Genomic DNA, 21,240 nt, shown 5'->3' with positions numbered 1-21,240 from the left:
GAAATGATAACCCGGGCACGCCGAGTCGATTCTTGGATACGTTGATGATACCACTGTGCTTACATAGGAGCTGAAAAATGATCCGCAGGTGCTCTTCAAGTTCATTTGGGCTGGTGCTCGTGATAAGCAAGTCGTCCTGGTAGGCATGTCGAAAACTGAGGCCCCGTAGAACACCGTCTATAAGCCTTTGGAATGTTTGACCTGCATTGTTGAGGCCGAATGTCGTGCGCGCGAATTCGAGTAAGCCAAAAGGTGTTGTGATGGCAGTCTTGGGGACGTCTTAAAGTGAAACAGTTATCTGGTGGTAGGACCACACGAGATTAATTTTGGAAAACATTGCGGCCCCATGCAGGCCTGCCAGTATGTCGTGAATATGTGGCACGGGGCACCTGTCGGGTGCTGTGACACTGTTAAGAGCTGGATATTCCCCGCAAAGTCACTAGTCACCCGTTGGTCGTTTCGGAACCATGTGAAGGGGAGATACCCAAGGACTAGTAAAAGGTTGAATTATCCCCAGCTTCAACATAAGTTTCAATTACTGCCGTGCCGCTGCTAGTTTTTCAGGTGACAGTCGACATAGTCTAGTGTGAACCAGAGGCCCGGTAGTAGTGATGTGGTGAAATACGTCATGTTTTATTGGAGATCTCACTTGACACTGGTGTCAGCTCAGAAAATTCTCTCTGTGAGGAGGCGATACGAACAAGGCCTGCTGGCATGATTAGCGTAGGGCTGAGTGCTATATGTCTTGAAGGCTGGCCTTTACATGACCTTGTGACACTGGGTCTTGAATCCTCCAGTTACGCACATTGTTTAACAGTTAAAGGTGGCCACGAAATCTGCCACGAAAATTGAAAACTTTGAATCGGAGACTATGAAGATTTACCGAAGCGTTCTCTGCAGTGTACAGCGTTGCCGAATTGCGGTGGTACCAACACACCTTTTGACGTTTTATGGCCGACCGCAATAAACTTGGACTGGCCGACGATGAAGCTGTATGGAGGGTGGCCACGCAGTACACAAGACGCGAGATTTCTCTCTTCATCTCGTGAAGCGGCCCATGTAGAAACGATTCACTCGTAACGTACACGACAAATGTGTGAGCTACCGCCTTGAGCTTGTCGGCTAACTCAGCCAATTTGTGCAGATCGTTCTCGTTTAAAGCACTAAGGGTCATTATGACATTCGGGGTTTTTTTTGTAGAAACAATTCTCGGAGCAGATGCTGTCCAGAGTATCCGCTTTGTCGCCCAATAATCGCTGCAAACGACGCAGCAGCTGACGGCGTTTTGTCACCAACGTTTGCTTTATAGAGCATATGTTGCAGCCATTGGTTTTCGGGGGGGGGGGGGGGCGTGACCCTGCGAATGAGTGTTGAGTTCAATACCACATAGACTTTGTATGCTGGTCGGAAGAGCAACAGATTCCGAATTTCGGTAGCAGTTGACGGTGGCAGACTGCTCACCAGGTATTGATATTTTGTAGAATCTGCTGTGACGAGTCTAGTAGCAAATAGTGACTCTACCGAATCGTACCACAGTGCAGGATCTGCAGTCCAAAACAAAGAAAGTTTCACGTCGACGCTGGAGAGTGTCGGTGCGTCAGTGCCTTGAGAGGTGTTCATAGCCTTTCCTGCTCGTCCGGATCACCAATTTTGCGCGAAACGCGAGCGCAGCAGGAAATCAGAAATGAGAAGTAAGTAGTGCGTCCGTGAAAGTCAAACAACTAACTTTATTTCAGCAACATTGCGGCCACTACGGCTCAGTCGCACATCTTTACACCACTTCTGTTTCTCACACGCAACGTGATAACATTTCATGGAAAAAATGGGAAAGGGTGTCTGGCTGCTGCTGTGCGAAGGCGACGCCACCACACATCAATCTATACTTTTAATGTGTATGCAAAGTGAACTCGATAGATCAGTCTTTCTTTGTGCACAATGGCGCATTCTGCAAGCTCTATACGTGGAATTCTACCGAAAGAGGCATGAAGAAGACATTCCGTTGTGGTACTATCAAAATTTTTAGTTCAAATATGAATAAAGAATAATCTAATCAGAGAGTTAACTGTATCGCTTTTGAAGTGTGGGTTAGTCAGATTAACGACACAAAAAGTTCAAGCTAGAAGCCATTCTTAAAATCTAGATAGCATTCTTGGTTAAATCTTGCATAAACCATGGTCTTGGGTTGGCATAACGGCTCTTAACCATTCTGCTAACAACAAAGACGCTTTACGCGCAAGAGAGAAGCACTCACATCTTGCGACAAATTCTATGGTGTGATGAAGCCCTGGTTGTGGTGCTCGGCTGCTGACTCATAGGTCGCGACTTTGATCCTGTCCACAGGGGTCGTATTTAGATTGAGGCTAATTGATTAACACGAGTATACTGTGCTTTCTCAGCGCACTTTAAGGAACACCAAATTGTTTACATTTCGGGAGCACCTCACTACCAATTCCCGAATAATGAGATTGTAGTTTAGAGATGTGACACTTCTAACAATGATAATGTTATTAATGGGCCATAAGTGTTACAAAACAATTAGCTCGACGAAAATATTCACTTCAACGGAAAAAACAACTGGAAATCACAAAACTCTCGGATTACCGCAAGTGAGAAGCATTACTCATCTGTCGTGTGTATTAACACCGCCACACGGCAATTTACTGCACAAGGAGGAAGTTACATTACCAGACTTATAAAAATACCTTGATAGTTTCTGGCTCTGAAGACGAAGTACTGGCTCGAAGTAAGAAGTTACCTTCTCCCTATTTCCCTAATATCATTTTCCATTGTAGGTTGCAGCTAAAACACGGCGTGGGTAGTAACCCATTATGCATTTCACAAAGCACACAGCAGTCTCACTAAATTGACAGTTGTGAATTGGCAGTGCAAAAACAAAACGAGGTCGACTCACGTTGTTCTTCGTACGCGAGTATTTTCTGGGAGAACAGGTAAGCTTCAGCTCGCATTATTCCATACATAAGGAAAAGGCGGCTGTAGTATTCCTCGTTCGTCCTTGGCCATTTGTAGCGCCTCTGGTACGACCAGTTGCTTTGTTCACTGCTGTAGTGTATCTGTGAGTGAATAGAAAAGGAGAATTTGGCAATGCATCTGTATTTGCATGTAACAGTGAAAAAAAAGGCAGCACCAATAATTTTCGCGGTAACATAAAACATCTTGCAATACTGTGGCCGAGAAGCTTGTGAATAACTACCTATTCATTTCACCAGTTACTGGTTGGTTGAGATCTGCAGAGGCACTTTTCAAAAGGGCTCATAATAAAGGGGCCGTTCAACAATTTTTTCGCATGACTACGACACGCTGCCTATCAGATTTTGCGGCTTCTGAAAACGTGTAATAATTGTAGCGTATGTACAATACCTCGAATTCACCAAAAGACTTCAAAGTGGGCTAGAAAACGTTTGTTGTTCGCCAAAAACTCCCATCATCAAAAATGACCCCGTAGGTAACACAATATCTACGGCTATTAGCTGATTTGAGCATCGTAAGCCGAAAATACCAGGGTTCTCGCTAGTGGCTACTTTTTACAAAACTGGCAAATTTGGAAAAACCCGTGGTGACCTAAACTTATGAATGACGACATGGCGAACTTTCGGTGACTTTAGCCTTGGGTATGAAATGATTTATGCATTTATTACTCAGTGTCTGCGAGTCAAATTGGCGAAAAAACTGTCTCTATTTTTCGTAGATTTAGACCCACCAGTACAAGCAACACTTAACGCACAATCTATTATGTCACTTTTGTTTCTTGTGTGTATCTCCTAATTCACCTAGCGAAGTACTGGCGCAGACGCGCGTCCGCCAGCAATTTTTCTGAATGTTTCAGCCAGTGGACTGCTTCACGTTCTGCGAGGCAGTGGTGTTATATTACGTTTTTAGGTGCTTTTAGAGCTCTAGGCTTTTCAAAGTTTCGCTTCTGAAGTGGCTAGGGGATGGTAAGGCTGCGTGTTCCGACCACAGCTTAAACTGCCGTGAATAGCTTGTCGGCTTCTCCCAGCTGTACTGCCCCATAATTTTTTATATTGAGAATAAATTTGTTTTTAAGATAATTTAGCTCTGCGCCAACAAGTAGGGCTTCCTAGCAGAGCCTTCAGAAATCGAATTGAGGTGAATGTATATCGGAAGCATGACCACGCATAAAGCGTTGTGCGGGCATTGCGAAAATTACGAAATACATCCGAATTTATTTCCGTTGTTTTGTAATAAAGTTATTCGATTATTGAATGCATAATTTCGCGGCAATCAAATTCTCTAATGTTGCAGAAGGGCTACGCACACCATCCATTTCTCGTTGTAGCGATTGCTTCATCCAGTATTTGGTACAATGCAAGTCATCACATGCTTTTCTTACGAGGTGCTAACTTTCAGGAGTGCTGCTAGTGCATGCAGGCCTTTTTCGGGGCTCCCATGGTGAAGCAGGTGATATGACTGGCTTTGGAAAGCGTCAATATATTTCAGGTCTTATGGATGTTAGCGTACTGTTCGAGGCATAAACAAGAAACTAGGAATGCATAATTAAGAATTTTTTTTACAAGGGAAGACACGAAGTTGTAGAGCGACAATTTTATTGGCAAAATTTGAAGAGAAATGGCGACTTTTGGTGACATTTCGCTCGTCGTTTGACGAATTTAACTCGGAAGTCAGTTGCAACTTTGGGCTTAGCCCCCGTTCCGGTGTGGCTGGATGTTTTGCCACACAACATTGAAGAAAGATTTGGAATTGTCAAGCCTATATTGCATTTTCCCAAGTAGCCTCCTTAATCTACGTACGTTCCATTGGCAGGATTAGTTTGCTGAATATTGCGCATATCACAATTCCAGTGCCCATTTGTTCACTTTGGAAGTTATTAACATCTGTTATTCACCTTTAACAGACAAGCAGAGGCTAAGGTACATGAAGAAGTTATTCTGTCTAAAGAACTAGAACTTCCACCCTCATTCCTGCAGAGGTGAACACGGTTCCTTAATTAAATACATTGCGTTTCGAACAGCAGCATTACATTGGTGTTCGTTAAGAACACAAGTAATGGTCTTGTTCAGTTTTCACACAAGATGTGAATATATCCAAGTGAATGCATATAGCGAATATTAAGGCAACATTGTTGAAAGCATGCCGCGTGTAATGACCTCTAACTGAAGCCAAGAATTTTAATGATGCTCCTACCTTCTTCAGCACTTCTGCTCCAGCAAACCGGAAGCACTTGAGGGAGAACTGCATAAACTACATCTGTACAGTCTAAGTAAACCAAAAGAGTATTACTCTGACTGTGGAAAGCAGAGTCACACTACAACGCTTCAATTAATAATTAAGGGGTAAAAAACCATCAAAAACATTAACCGCTATATTTACTACATCCTTGCATTCTTGCATATAATATGACACACTCTCCTATAATACCACGCAATCGCAATTGCTAGACAACAAAGATCGGTTGCTGTACCTCTACTAGTCTCGTCCCTTTGAAGAATTGCCTATCCATGAATTGGATTGAAATGATCGCTTCCACTCCCAACTCAAGCGATCCGCGCACCATCATCTCAACTGGGTCAATTGTCTCTAGCCTTGTCGTGTTCAGGAAGTCCAGGTTCATTGCAATCATCCATCTCGCCAGCTCTATGGTCTGCCAAGGAAAGAGGTCAAAGTATTGTCAAATGTAGCATCACAATACCATGAAAAACTCTCTCGCCCTCGTACTACGAGAGAGATAAGTATAACTTTTAAAGGCTTCTTTTTGTTAAAACAATAAAAGTTTGAACTGACCCACAAATATGTCCAGAAAAATATGGTTTATGTTATTATAAGTATTTTTATTGTAAATGTAAAGAAAGAAACGCGGCCGGAGATATAAGCAACTAAACCTGCAACCTTCAAATAACGCTTCCGATGATGAACCACTAAACTACTTTGGCGTTCATTTCATCGTTTACATTGTAGGTTACGTGTGCGCATTTAAACGCGGGAGCATCAGTTAGAGCAGCCAGTAGTCATCACAACGAGTGTGGAACACTCTTTTTTGCCTCTATGGCTCACGTAGCACGTAAACTTGTAACAGGCCTGCAGAGCTTTCCTTGGCAGTGTTGTCTGCTAGTTCTCATTAATATCCTTATAGTGCAGGTTACAAGGGTCGACACAGTAGAATATTAAGTAAAAACTTATAAAACCGGCCGACAATTAGGCACAATACTGATTAGGGAACATTATTTGTGATTTTTAACCACATAGCAATGATTCTTTCTTAAACTAAAGAAAAAGAGGGTCAATTAAAAAAAATTACTCGTCGAATGCTCTACTATTTGAGGTACAGTGACGGGTGCCCCTCGTTCGCTTGCTTGTAGCTTATTGGTGTGCGCCTAATATTTGGGAGTATTAATGAGCGTCACGCGATAGCTGAGCTGGCAAGATGAAACACCCCTCTTTGGCAGAGGACAACACGGGTCACGTGACCTTCGTACAAGGTGGTGTCTGACGAAGGTCCCGCAATGAAAGTACGAATGCGAGGATATGGCACTTTGTACTATACAATCTACGGAAACCGTCAGAAAAGCAAGCCAGTGAAAGCATAGGACGAAGTCATGCCCCGTGCCACCATCCGACAAAAAAGAGGGCTACCCTCGCCATTCAGGCGTTCACTGAGAACGTGTACTGATGAAAAGGTGGACGGAGTGGAAGGAGGTTAACCGAAGGCTGGGGCGTGGCCTGAAGGTCTGCGTGTAAGAGTGTAGTGGTGAGTTGGTCTGGATTATCAAGTACTTAAAAAGGGGCTTTCCTAGAACGAGCTGAAAGCCCTTTTCCATTCGTTATGAACCCGAACTAACTCACCCACCTGCCTGCAAATATGGTTTGGATGAGTTGAAAGGGGTTAACAGGAAGATGCCTTTGGTGTGTGCATATATGCTTGCGTGGTTATCTCTCCAAAACTTCGCCTGATTCGATTGCAAATTGAATACCTCTATGAGGATCTGGTCAAATATCGAGTTAAAAAACTGCGGACGCCTGCTAACTCGCAGTGGCAGTATTGTCTAACCTCAAATACGCGAACAGACTCGTTTAGCATGTTACAGAAAGACAGTGAGCAAATACAGTGCAGTATTACTAAATAGCTCCTTCTTTCTTGTTAGTTGTGCTGATGACGGTACTAGTTTCAATAGAGGCTTTCCAGCACCACAATATGCTTAACAAAAGTTAAGGTTGGATTTGTACACCTCTTTGTTTCTCTCAGCCTACGAATCGTCAACGAAGAGCCTGTCGTTCGTGAGGCGGACTGTCACTGCAACAGAAATCGATTTAAGCCTGATGATTGAGAAAGAACAAACAGTGAAGTAATACGGTATTTTTTATACCGCATTTCTGTTACTTTCTAAAAGACACTGACGGCATACCGTCTTCATCAGCGCTTTGCTTTAGTAGTCTCTTTTGGCAACTTTGATCCCCTGTGCACGTTATATTGAGCATTAGGCAGTTCCCGAGAATATGATGGTAAAAATGTTGAGAGCCCACAATAAAAGAATTATAAGGCCACACACACCGCATATAGTAAAGCAGCACTGCTTGAAGACGTTACTGCCCCCAAAAAGCAACGTGAACGCGTGGTATGCTACAGTGCACTATGGTCCTTGATTCGTGAGCAAACGTACACAAGTTACCCACTTATTAGCAGTAGGTGCACTGTCAATTTGTACGAAAGTGCGCGACTGTTAGGAGTAATAAAGAAGTCACGAGCAACACGACAGTCATGGCGCTAAAATAAAAAAGTAGGCGTAGATTTAGATAATCAACACGTCACACAGCAATGCTTTCTCACAAATCGGGAGCACATGCCCATCATACCAGAGTGGTGTAAACAATGAAAATATCACAGTGTTTATTTTTACCCACGCCTCTTTTTTAGAATGAAGGGGGATAGAGGTGGGGTGGTGCTTTTGTACCAATGTATTTTATTAGTGCGGAGAGATGAATTTACACAGGCACTGTACATAATGGCGTCGTGTGCCCTACAATTCATACTCTTAGCACTGTCTGTCTGACTAAGCGCACCCATGATGATGAAATTGGTCAGACCCCAAAGCGCAAAAATATTTCGAAAGAGCATGTCATGCAGATCAAGTGATCACGCACACCTGCCATATTTCCAGTGTGATTTTAAGAATTACAATTATATGCTGATTTGGAGGGCATGTGCCAAAAACCCTCTTAGAACTACTTGGCTTCAATGGAACGGTATTTACAAAGACACATCAGAGAAAACATCTCAATATCTAACCATTCCTGGAGTGTAAATGTTTTAAAAAGCTCCATCTATACATATTAGCTGGAATTTCCTCTCACCTCTGGTTGGTATGCCGAGGCGAAACCGACACAGGCTTTATACATCGCAACTGCTTTCTCAAACGCACTTTGATTGGCCGATGGTGCTTCAGTAAACTTGAGGGCTAGAAACGTCCCCGTATTTATGACATTTTGAACCTGTAAAGACAAAGAGAGCATAACATGGCAGGTGTACATAACTTTAATTCTTACGTGAGCCGTATAAAACGCTTCTCAAAGGAGTATAGGAGATATTTGAATCAGGCGATTGAAACCCTCTAGAAGTCACACATAATTAAATGTATACTAGTAGTACTTGCGAAAGCGCGGAGCAAAAACCAGTTTCCTAACATTTAAGCAATATCAACGGAAGTAAGTTTATTGCGAACCATTTATTTCTAAGGAAGAAGTTAATAGTACGCCAGGCTACTACACTCTTATTCAAGTCCTGGCTAAACTACACACCTGCAGGCAGCAAATCAAACCAAACTATCGCCGCTTCTACGCGGCCCCATAGTCGTGCCCCAGAGAACCGGCCCGATTCGAAGTGGCCTTTAGAATACCCGGGACAAAGATTAGCTGGTATGTTATGTCAAATTTTTCTTGGCATGATACGGCCTGCGGTTAGGAGTGACGTTTCTCTAGGCAGCCCGGTAGTGACGCGATGGCGTAAGAAAAGCTTCACTTTACGCTTTTAAAAGCGTTTTCTCGCCAATATAAGCGGTTTCTCGCAAAATTAAAATTTATGCGCAATATTTAGCGACATAGAGTGGTTTTTAATCATTTCACTCTTTAACTCATCGTACTTATGGGGAGTGGCTACCCTTACCTTTATTCAGCATCACACAGCTGTTCAAGTGAACGCCGAAACGCGCGCCAAGGTCAAGTATGACGTACACAGATTAGCGACGGATAGGTCGGTCTCTCTTCAAATAAATAATGCTTCTGCACTTCTCTTTCGCGAACGTCCGCGTGCCTTTGGTGTCAAGAAATGGTGCAGAACGATTCTGATTGATCGATATGTAGGGTTTAACGTCCCAAAATCACCATATGATTATGAGAGACGCTGTAGTGCAGGCCTCCAAAAATTTCGACCACCTGAGGTTTTTTAACGTGCACCCAATTCTGACCACACGTGCAGAGCCATTCTCAAAATCTTTGTTGTTACTGCAGACAGTTGCACTTTAGAAAATGGAAATTTTTATAGCTGGTGCATTATCTCCAAAGTGGTACACTGGTTGCCTTCGTCGTGGCTCACCGTTACAAATTCATGCTTCAATATTAGTACTCTGAACATAATATTGAAAAAATTGAGCAAATGTCGGTGACATAAGCTCCCCTGCTGACTTCTTCACCCGACTTCTGTACTTGACGTTCATAATCAAAATTACGCAATCACTAATCAAACATCAACGAATCGATTTTTAATTTTGATCTCCATCTGTCTCGCTGCCTTCGGTTTGTTTCGTTTTTGCCATGCTTTCCTAAAATCGTCTGCTCAACTTGTTTCGTAGAACACGAGCGTCAACATACATAAGCCAGTGTTTCAGTAGGGTGTCGCGCATCCTCTAGTACTCTTTTATTTAGTGCATGGCACAATATAATACCTCGACAAATGATAAACGGAAAGTTGCTTGTGCTCTTTAATTGAAATCAAGAGATTAACACTGGGACTGCACATCCCAGTGTTTAGCCAAATTCGGGGAGATGTATGATATCTCGAATAAAGTTTGTCGTAACGCGCTGAAAAATGTTTTCGTCCCTGATCATCTTGTAGAAAAACGACAATTAAAACACAGCGGGACAAAACGGTGACGCACAAATGCCATGGCATGCAGGCGATGGTGAACGTGATGCCGGCTCCGGGCGCCGAGCTGGTGAGGTGGCGGCAGAGGGGGAGGGGGAGTGGGGGCGTTCCTTTTTCTTTTTTTTCGCGCTTGCACTTGTCGCTGAACCGTTTCTCGTAAGTTGATGCCAGCTCCCTGCGCCAGGCTGGCGCGACAGAGATGGCGGCTTTCCTTCTTTTAAATCTTTCTTGGTGACCTTCGACGCAAAAAATTGGGTCTGTTTGTCCGCGGTAACGGTACCTTAAACACCTCCAAAGTGGCCAAACGACACTCCAAACGGCGACCCCATTCGCAGCACCCACCAATATGGCTCAAGATACAAGGTTTATACTTGTGCGATTGTGAATTAAAAAGAAATTACTGCGCATATCTTAGACACCACAATAACACGACAATATTCCGTATGTGTGTTTCTTACAAGAAGAGGCATACATAAGTAATTATAAGGACCGTAGCGCTTATCACGTTGCGCTGACCAGACAACGTTTGCACAAAAAGGTGTTTGCAATGCTTTGCTATGACGACACGATAGTGGCACCTACCCGTCGCCTTGCGTTCTACACCTTATCACCTCCGAGACGGGCGTTCAGGTAACGCGCGCTTTGTTTTCCTAGATAACTGGCAGATGGCGCTCGCGTCTCACGTGTGACGTGACTTCATGCGCTCCTGCGCCTGCACTGCACGCTCGAGGCACTCTAGCGCAGTGCCTCCAGTGTACCATTCATCCATTTTCTTGGGCAGAACATCAAATAGACGTTTTGTTCAATCTCTCCAGACGTAAGACTATGGTCTTTCGACGACATTTGCAGATTAACATGCAGATACGGGGCAATGTTTTTACCTTCTTGCGCCTGTTCTTATCGGCTGTAGGCATTACTTCCGCGCCCAGCGGCTGTAACGGGTATTTTTTATCGCTGGGCTCCCTATAGACGGGATTTTAGTTCGCAGGAGCGCGCCGCCCATATGCCGTTCGTAGTCCGGCACCTGACTGAGAGTGTCGAACGATTTACACACAAACAAGACACGTGAGTGTCATGCATGGTTTAATCGGACCAGCAATAAATAACTAATCTCGTTCGCTACAATTTTTATTACTTAGTTAGATATCTTGACTGGTTCGAGAAACTACCTTTGAAAGATAATGTCTAACGCGTACAGATGCCAGCACACATATTGCGTCATGTGGGTTTAAATGAATAGTTACCACATGTAATCAAACTTACGCAAGTAATGTGTCGGCAATCTTTTTTTCTTACAGTCCTCGTGCTTGCTGAAGGAACACATGTAGCAAAAATCAAGAGGCTACAGTGAACAGCTCAGAGGGCTGTTGAGGTCGCACACTACACCGAGAGTTCAAAAGCGGATTGTGAAAGGGACACTTTCTCAAGTGTGCTCTCTTCAAACAGAGGCTTGCAGATTCGGGGCACAATAATCTTTAAGTACCATTCAAATTACAAGAATGGACATTTCAGCCTAGAATGCCGGAACTAAGCAGCTTCGTGTCGGCCGTTAGAAGGCAGTACGTACATTCCTCTCCGTCTTCTTGTGAACGTGCGTACCATGTTGTCTAGTTTAGCCCATTTTCTACTGCAATATACATCTACTTGTCCATGTGGCTGCCCACGCGGCTTTTACTGGCTAGGAATGCATCTATAAATAAACCTTTATCGTTTGCGATTGAATGGTTCGATATCAGCAGGTGGAATGGTTCAAGAATAGAGTGCGGGAGAAGTGCAGCATGGCGTCTACGAGATGGCAACGTTATTATACTCCATATATTTAAGCTTTTAGGGCAATGTAAAAATGTAATAATAATAGGAGATAATTTAGTTGGTTTCACTGAATACTGCGACTTTTGCGTGAAAAACATGACGAAAGTTTCGCCACTGCTGTATATTTGAGAGCCTGTTTTGGCTGTGTAAAAAATTACAATCACGCAACGCTTTCGAAGAAATGCAGGTGTGACTGCACTTGTCTGTGGGAACCTTTGGACTGCCTACGCGCGTTCTGTGCACAAAAGTTTTAGTAAGCAATGTAGAAGTACTAACATCAGCAAGGAAACGTGATCGAAGATGTGCTATAACGCGTTCGACATCCTTCTCGGTCTTCGTTTGCTCATTAGCGCTGTTGTGACCGGAAGTTTCGCAAATATCATCACTGATTCCACACACATTAGTGCGAACTAGTAGACATTTATAATATCATTGTAGTGTGACACACTACAGTGGTTTTATCCTGAATCTCCGATGAGCACTGGATGGTGCACTGGAATTCGCATTTACTTCTGTTGATTTGCGAGCCTGCTTGGTCTGTTTCGAACATTATTGCCATGCAATGCTGTCGAGAATATACTAGGTGGAAATGGCAATCGCTATGCCAGCTACAAGTTACTAGGTTATAGGAAAAGGAAATATGATGCAAGAAACTGCATTTCGCTGCAACTTCCAGCCAACCTTACTGCTTTCAAATCACGCTCTCAGTGCGTCACCAAGTGAGATATGGCGGACGGTCATTTCTTCTAACGTAAGCTTGTTTGAATAACTTGCTTGGCTGGACAGGAAATAGGAAACGTATTTTTCAAGAAGGTGTCACAATCACGTGGTAGTTTTCACCCTATCACTTTATTAATGACCACTTGCCCACTGCATAAAAGCATCATAGTGCGGGGTTGAAGTAAGCCAAAATGGGGGATTAAATCAAAGGGCTGTTTATTTATTCGCTGGTGTAAGCGTATGCCAAAAGGGCTAATGCAAAACTAATTATGGCTTTGGATTGTATGGTGCTAATTATCTACGAGACACAAGAGAGGCACACACACAAAAAGCCTTAAAAAGTAATTGCGGTATCATTTGTAGTTATAAATTTACGTTCAGTAATTGTGATGGCAACGCCGAATATTCCGGTAAAGAAATGGACTATTAAGGAGGATGTGTCATGTTTTCCGCCTGTGGCTAAGGACGTCCACTTCGTTCACTCTTCCTTTTCAGAATATCGTTAGCAACTATAATGTAAAAGAAGGAATCTAAAATACCGACAGCACAGAGGAGACGCTACGGTTATTTTTACGTACGCGTCTGAAGACGTCGTCGCCTTGAAATTTCCCACAGACGTACCGGTAGAAGTCATTGCATGGGTCAGCGCGAAAGTCAAGTGTCGACCTCAGCGTAATGGCCACATAGCGGCAGAGAATTCCGACACATTCATCTCCCTCTAGGTGAGAGAACGGAACCATAGCTCTTTGTTCGGGCGGGGTAGTCATCATGATATTCCAAGGCAGGGGCGCCGGCTCTTTGTTTGACCGTGTAACCCTAGTTACTGGCATTTCTGGAATATTTAGGGCAGCCAGCGTGTCCTCCTGGGACCAGAGGAAAATACAAAGTACTTTACATAGAAGCTATTACTCCGTTAGGGATTCGGCAATACAGTGCTAGTACTAAAAAAAACAATTGCACATAGCACAAATGTACTACAGTAGACGAATCTGTCGACCCATCATGCCCGTGCAACTTAGATTATGCCTCATCATCATCTGGTTCAAGGTTCATATGGAAAAGCGGTGACATGATCTGTGGTGTTTCAAGTTTGGGGAATTTCAATGTTTGCAACTTGTTGACATTTATGAATATTCACAAGAATATACGCTCATTCGTCGATGCGCTGTTCGATTTTGGCGCTTTTTTAATTTATCCACGTGACTATATTTCTAAACTTCTTAACTCGATTCATTTCAGGACAGAGTATCGGAGGGTTCTCTCACAAGCATATTAAGCATATCACAGCTTTTGTAGTCCGCGATATATGTTTCTTGAAACGTCACGGAAACAGTAATAACTCATGTAACAAGTAGGGATTTATTATGCCCAAAATTTAGCCCAGCACCTCATAAAACATAACATTTTACTATATTTGCTTACATTGTACAGGCTTAATATGCGCTTACACGTGCAACACAATAGAATAAGAAAATTGTATTTTGACCCCCCAGGAAACCCCCAAAAAACGCACCGTTATTAGAAAACGGTGGGGAGGCTGTATTAAGAATTCAGTAGTATTGCTCAACACAGCTGGGAAGAAAATGCTGGAATCAAAGAGTAAAAGAGAAAAAAGATAAGAAAACAGTTCAGCAAGCAAGAATTTCGCCTATTAGGCATGTATCGCCATTGTATGCCTAATAATTTTGAGTATATTGTACAAACAACACATCGTTTACGAAAGGTAATTTATCAACACTGGTTATTGGGGTGAAAAATTCAAGAACACGAAATCTGTATAATCAAAATTAACAGATGATACGCAAACGGTAGTCAACGCAGACCTTGTCTAGGCTGTGAGAGTAATTATTCTGACTTGGTGATATTCAAGACCGACAAATAATTTGAGGTAACTCAGTTACTCTTTGGATTAGATGGTAAATACACATTTGAGTTGAATTGTTTGTCCCAGAGGTGAATCAATAAATCACCAAAGCGCAATTCTTCATGCTCCTTGACCCGATAAAGCCAGTCTCGCGTTTCATCTCTGCTTCAGCCGTGCTCACCTTCAGCCACAATTTGCCGCCAGCAATTTGCAGATGGTGTCGACCATGGACACACCGAAATTTAATCAGTTGAAAACCCAGTAAAAATGTGGATTGGCGTTACAGAGAGAGTTACTTTTAAACTTCGATTTCATAGTGTAACCTGGTTCTTAAGCAGAGCATGGTTATGAGACGATGGTATGATAGTGAGGCTAACTGAGACTAGTGTAGAATATTAAAATGATGTTCTTCATGCCTTGCTTAGAAAAGGGAAACGTGCTGTGGGGTTGTGTAAATATTCAGTGGTTTTAACAAGGTAAACTTGATTATAGAATGTCATTAGGCAGATAATATTCATAGTTGTGGGTACGCTTTCATTGCAGGCTACTTGTCTAGCAAGAGGTGAAGATAAGATAGATTTCATTCACTGTGACCTATTGTCTTTGATACGTCTGCTGCAACCTTTGTTGACTGTTCTGCCAATGTTACTTTTTTATGCTCAAGAAATCAGGTAACTGTTATTTGTAGCCATATTTCATTCTTTTATCTACCATTATTTCGCTATCTTTTTCTCTATGAAGTCGTCGTCTCACATAACAGTGATACTGCACTCCGCGCACCAGCAAAAGCGCAAGAAGAGAGCGCGTGCCAAGTTCCTCGAACATGTGTGCCGCAACCGGGCATCAGCAGTTGCTTGGCATGCCAAGGGCTGCGAGAAGCATTTGTACACCCCAATATGTTCAAGGTATCCTTGAAAACATTCGCTGCTAATAGTGGAGAAGATGACAGCTAATAGAGAAAAATTCGGCCGATGCCACGTACCTGGGAATGGAAGTTATGCGAAGCATGCGGAGGAAACGTGACCGTATTGCAATTTTTTTTATTGAGCGACACGTCACGAAGTGACGCCAAATATATGCACAAATGTTGCACCCACAGACATGTGTGGAAGAGTTGCAGATGTTTATACAACCAGTTGTTTGCAATTTTGCAATGATGTCAACTGAAACATGCGTATTAGCAACACCAGAATCTGATATGAAGCACTGATGCTCGCGAAGATGCTGGCCCTTGAAACTGCTGCATAAATCAACTCCACAATTGATGTTAACTCAAAGTGACGGCTGTATCAAAGGAGTCCATCCGTAATGTTTATAAAACTGAGTAGGCAGCACTGAAACAACCATTGACGTTTAACGAATAGCGTCTATTTGAAAAGTAGTTCCGACAACTGGCGTAGCTTAGTGGTAGAATGCCTGACTGCTACGCAGAATGCTTGGGTTTGATTCCTGCTAATACCCTGAAGTTTATTATTTGCATTCGACGAGGGGTCAACGCTGGCCTTGTGAGGTTTTTCTAAACACTCACATTTATTAGGCTTTCACTGGGTCGACGCTTCCGACGTCGGGTATTGCTTAACGTTCACGCGTTAAAATATCCCATGTGTGTTCTCGTCGCTACTTTGTAGATACTGCCATCACCAATGGCAACGTACTTGCTTACCAGCAGCACATACCTGGCCGCGGGGTATGTGTCACTTTCTGGCGGGAATGAATGGATGAATGGCAAAACTTTTTTTCGTCATAAAGCAACTGCCCCGCCGCGGTGGTATAGTGGCTAAGGCACTCGGTGCTGACCTGGAGGTCGCGGGATCAAAACCCGGCTGTGGCGGTTGCAATTCCGATGGAGGCGGAAATGTTGTAGGCCCGTTGTGCTGATATTTGGGTGCAGGTTAAAGAACCCCAGGTGGTCAAAATTTCCGGAGCCCACCACTACGGCGTCTCTCATAATCATATGGCAGTTTTGGGGCGTTAAACCCCACATATCCTATCTATCAGAAAGCAACTGCGGACGATTCCGTGTTAGATGTCAACCGAAAGTTGGCGGCAACCAGTGTGGCCCACACCACAACCTTTAACAGGATGACTGGGTCTGAGCTGGTGAACATGGCCTGCCAGTGCTGAAGCGAGGAATCACGCATATTATCTACTGGCGGCGGCTCTATTCTACATTCCCAAAGTATGTGATCATAGGTTGCCACAGCCTGGCACCATATGCATTGTGACTTTATCTCCTCCGGGTATATTTTGTTCAACACGTAAGGGTTTGGAAAAGATCGCGTCTGCAGTTTTCTCCAGACGCATTCCTGCGCCTTAGTCAACCGCTTGTGCGGAGGCGGATAAAACCTCCACTCTAGTTTATAATGATTCATTTAGTCGTGAAAGGACACCAGTCAACCTCTCACGGAGGTCCCCGGAACAAGCGGCTCACCTACCCAGCTGACAAAACCTCGAGCATTTAGGTGAGCTGCCTCGTTCCCAGGCTTCCCAGAGTGGGCTGGTACCCAGACAATTTCTATTTCTCGAATTTCTCGTCCCGTGGCCCCATGTATAAATCGTGTGGTGATCGCCGATATTCTGCCCCTCGCTAGGTTTCGGATGGCTGTTTTTGAATCACTGGGAATCAACTTCGACTACGAATTAGTTATTGCTAGTGCTATTGCCGCTTCTTCTGCAGTTTCCGAGGAGTGGGTTTAGACCGATCCAGAGGCGACCAGGAGTCTCCGCCTGTCCACCACTACAATCACAAAAGCGTCTTTCTCCTTATATTTCACGACATCTGTATAGATTGCCATTTTGTACTCGCCGTACTCAACGTGTAAAGCTCTGGCTCTTGCCTGCCTGCGCTGCGTATGGTGAATCAAATGCATATTTTTGGGCAAAATTTTCATGTACATGACCTTATGTAACTCTCGCCGCAGCTGAATTTTTGTGTCCCCAGTGGAAGACTCGCTCCAATGCCAATCCTTTCCAACATGATCCTGCCCGCTTTGGTTGTCGAAAACCTAGCGTGCTTCATCACCATATGCGCCTACCATAATTCATCCAGTGTGTTGTGCACCCCTAGTTTTAAGAGCCTTTCTGTAGGCGCGTTGTTAGGCAACTCAAACGCTGCCTTGTAAGCTTTCCGGATCGTAGCCTCGACCTTGCCTCATTCTCCAGCATCCAACTTCATGTAGGGTGTCGCGTAAATAATCCTGCTGAGCACAAACGCCTGTACTAGCTTAAAGAGTACATTTCTTCAACCGCGCTCTTACGTTTAGCGATTCTTCTGATTAGTCTAACAGTAGCATTGACCATGTAAGTGTTTGACGACGTACGCGATGGGACTGTGCCATTAGTCATGTATTGACCTCTGCGTCATATTTGTCAAACCATCTTACCTTGCCATGCTGATTTTGGTTCATGCCAAGTTAACGTGGTGGCCACAAGAGCACCCAAATGTAAGCAGCTATATAGATAGATATATAGATACGCTCAAACTTGCCGAAGTTCGCTAAGAAATCCTTCGCATTTAAAAGAAAGGAAAAAATACACGCGGCTCAAGACGATGTAGACCAACCCTCGCACTGGGTGTCATGTAGTGGCTCAGCTGTCGTATAAATTCAGTTTACAACCAATTATTTAAAGGCGTGATTAGACAAGCAGGTACCAGTCAGTCACCTTATAGAAACTGACAACGCCAGATGCCTTCATTGACTTCCATACGCCACAGCAATCACTGGCGATAAATTCATACACAAATGCATAAGATTATGCCGAAGAAGTCTTTCAACATTTCTCGAGTTTGCCGGTGGTTGTTGCCCTGGAGAATAAATAATTTTATTGTACATTTTTATTGATTTTCATGAAAGAAATCACACGCATGGACGTCGATTTTCTATCACGTAATCATGAATCTTTGGAGAACTTATCACTCTAACCTTTCATCGTGATATTATGCATTCACTTACATTGTTGATGAACGAATGAACAAAAGATATTGACAGAGAATGGATGGATATGTCCTCTAAACAGGGCCTTGCTAGAGCCATACCATCGATTTCCTTCACATTTGTGATAACGACTTTCTATGAACTGTCTCACTGTTTCCCTTTTGCCGTGAAGTAGATTCACACCAACTAGAGGGCCAATAAAATAAAGCTGTTTCAGCGCGACACCTTAATAAAGAATGGTAAGCAACCACATACACCTAAGCCCCCCCCTTCTCTTCGAAAAAGTTTCATTTCTGCGTTTCTACTGATTGTGCGTAGGTGCCTTTGAACAGAAGTTCAATTCGAGAAGAATTGTATTAGGCACTATTGTGATGTGTACGACTCTTCTGATTTACAGTGCTCAAAGTTCACCATTTTCTCCACCGTGTCTCTCTAACGCTGTTGCTTGCCAGCAAATTAACCTGCAGGTTACATTAGGTGAGATCACATGAAAGCGCATTGTCCGTCTCAGCTGCAAACAAAGTTGCAAGCTTGATCGCTCAGCGCACTTGAGCCTTTCACATTAGGATGCCTAAGTACTCTTTGATAGCCTCCGTGTAATAATCTAAACTTATAAAGGTTGCCAAGAAACTACAGCATTTTGCTGCTACGCAGATGCTTCCGTATATGGTACAGCTGTTTTTAGAGGACCACGAAGTGCAAGCCGTACGTTTCCTTTACACTTACGCGAGCACCCGGCCTCTGCAAGTGCCTATACCTTAGTGTACTACGACGTTGTGTAGTACTGAGATGCACGTAGCAGATCTCGCAAATGGAAGTAATACTGGCTTGTGGAATGTCGCGTTGACAGTTCACTTTGTACTTCCCATTTGGTATCGAATATTTTGGGTTTATAAAATCACTTTATCTTTGCAATGTTTGTGTAATATTCATTTCACTTTCTTGTTGGTTGGCTTTGTAATAATGTAAGAATTATATATAAATAGGCGACACACGCATAGCCGCCAGCTATGCAAACACTCTAATATACTTTACATAAATCTATGCGTTCTTCTCACGTAGCGCCAAGAAATCGATGGTTTTCGGCTCGTGGAAAGTACGGATAAGTGAACAGTAATTTTGACCTCAAGTGATCGTGGCTGTGCCGGCTGTTTAATTAGTGCATGTGACTAAATCCTGAAATCACGACATGGTGGTGAATACAATCATCATGACGCTGACGTTGAACAATTTGCTGAAGTGTGATGCTTAGTGCTATCCATTCTTGTTTAATTCGCCATACTAATCATATCTGAATTTTTCGCGCAGCATGTTGAAGTTGTCTTGCTTCTTATAGAACGACAAAGCCACCTTTGACCTGGTTAACAACAGTTAACCTCAGGTCTAATTAGCTTTGATCTTCCACTGGAACTGCAATTCGAACCAAGCCAGAGTCTTTAACAAAGACAAACGTTTGAAAAAATGAAGATTTACTGCATTAATTGTTAGCTGAGCGAGAGAACACTGCTGCAATGCCCATTTGCACCCACGTTTACGCCAACAACAGCCAGTTGCGTTTCCCTTGAAGAAGTTTGTTTCAATGTTCTCATGAAATTCACGTGCACATGTATTTCATGTCATGTACTCACTTCAGGTTGATCACAATCTGGAAAGGGCCGTAAAGTTAACTGCTGCATAATAATCTCTGTTCAACTCTGACGCCACAATACAATGAGAACATTGTTTCTTGAGGAGTACAGTGTTCAGTTCTATCCACATATCTGTCCCCTTCAGACTCGTCGCAAACTTTACATGATTGGCGTGTTGATTACCAGTCGAGGCCGGCAGGCGAGTCGAAATTTAGTAACGACAACAAATAGCTAACGTGGTTGCTTGGGCGAGTTGGTTAATTGTATCGCCGTTCAGCCATGTGTCATCGTCACCATGTACGTCTACGCCGTGTGCAATGCCCGAAAGTTCTTTTTTCTTGTCCGGTCAGTGCCACTGTCTGTCTCCTTTTTTGTCCATCGTTATTGGCGCTGTTTTGTATGTAAATCATGTCGTCCCAACTCGCCCAAGCAACCGCGTTAGTTACTTTCATTTCTAGTACATTGGGCCTTTTTAATTGTTTCACCGTTCAGCCATGTGTCATCGTCACCATGTACGTCTACGCCGTGTGCAATGCCCGAAAGTTTTTTTTTTCTTGTCCGGTCAGTGCCACTGTCTGTCTTCTTCTTTTTTGTCCATCGTTATTGGCGCTGTTTTGTATGTAAATCATGTCGTCCCAACTCACCCAAGGAACCACGTTAGTTACTTTCATTTCTAGTACATTGGGCTCTTTTAATGGTTTCACCGTTCAGCCATGTGTCATCGTCGCCATGTACGTCTACGGCAGGTGCATAGCCCAAATTTTTTTTCTTGTGCAGTCAGTGCTGCTGTCTGTCTCCTCTTTTTCTTGTCCCTCCTTATCGGCACTGTTTTTTATGTGGACAACAAATCGATTGCCTCAGTGAGCGAGAAGAGCAGTAGCGGAACCTGTGCAATCTAGCAGCAGAAATACGTCCCTCTAAATGATGATAGAACTTGCAGCGTTATCTTGCCACGCGATATTGCAGCTCAGTACTTTGTCGCTACAATTAACTTTAGTGTTACAGCCAAAGTTTGTTTCCGTCCTCTAAAGTTGTGAACAAGTTGTTGCCTCCTCACACAGGTATAATACCCGCAATCATTCCCTTTTTCTTCAATACATAGAAACTCAATCAATACACTCCTAGCGATGTGTGGCCTTGTCTTCCCGCAGA

The 21,240-nt window shown here is 43.5% G+C and overlaps 1 protein-coding gene across 1 annotated transcript in view; it reads right to left on the bottom strand.

Annotated features, from left to right (window-relative positions):
* The window catches only part of LOC142803297 (neprilysin-1-like), a 73,453-nt gene extending 67,830 nt beyond the window's left edge, over positions 1 to 5,623 (bottom strand). Inside the window, exons 1-2 of the mRNA XM_075888428.1 lie at positions 5,459 to 5,623; positions 2,912 to 3,071 (exon numbers count right to left, since the gene is read on the bottom strand). Coding sequence (XP_075744543.1) covers positions 2,912 to 3,071; positions 5,459 to 5,617 — 319 coding nt within the window. The 5' untranslated portion in view covers positions 5,618 to 5,623. The remainder of the gene's footprint in view (positions 1 to 2,911; positions 3,072 to 5,458) is intronic.
* Between the last annotated feature and the right edge of the window lie 15,617 nt (positions 5,624 to 21,240).

Source organism: Rhipicephalus microplus, chromosome 3 (genome assembly GCF_043290135.1).
Source record: "Rhipicephalus microplus isolate Deutch F79 chromosome 3, USDA_Rmic, whole genome shotgun sequence".
NCBI lineage: Eukaryota > Metazoa > Arthropoda > Arachnida > Ixodida > Ixodidae > Rhipicephalus > Rhipicephalus microplus.
This window is presented reverse-complemented; position numbering and strand designations above follow the sequence as displayed.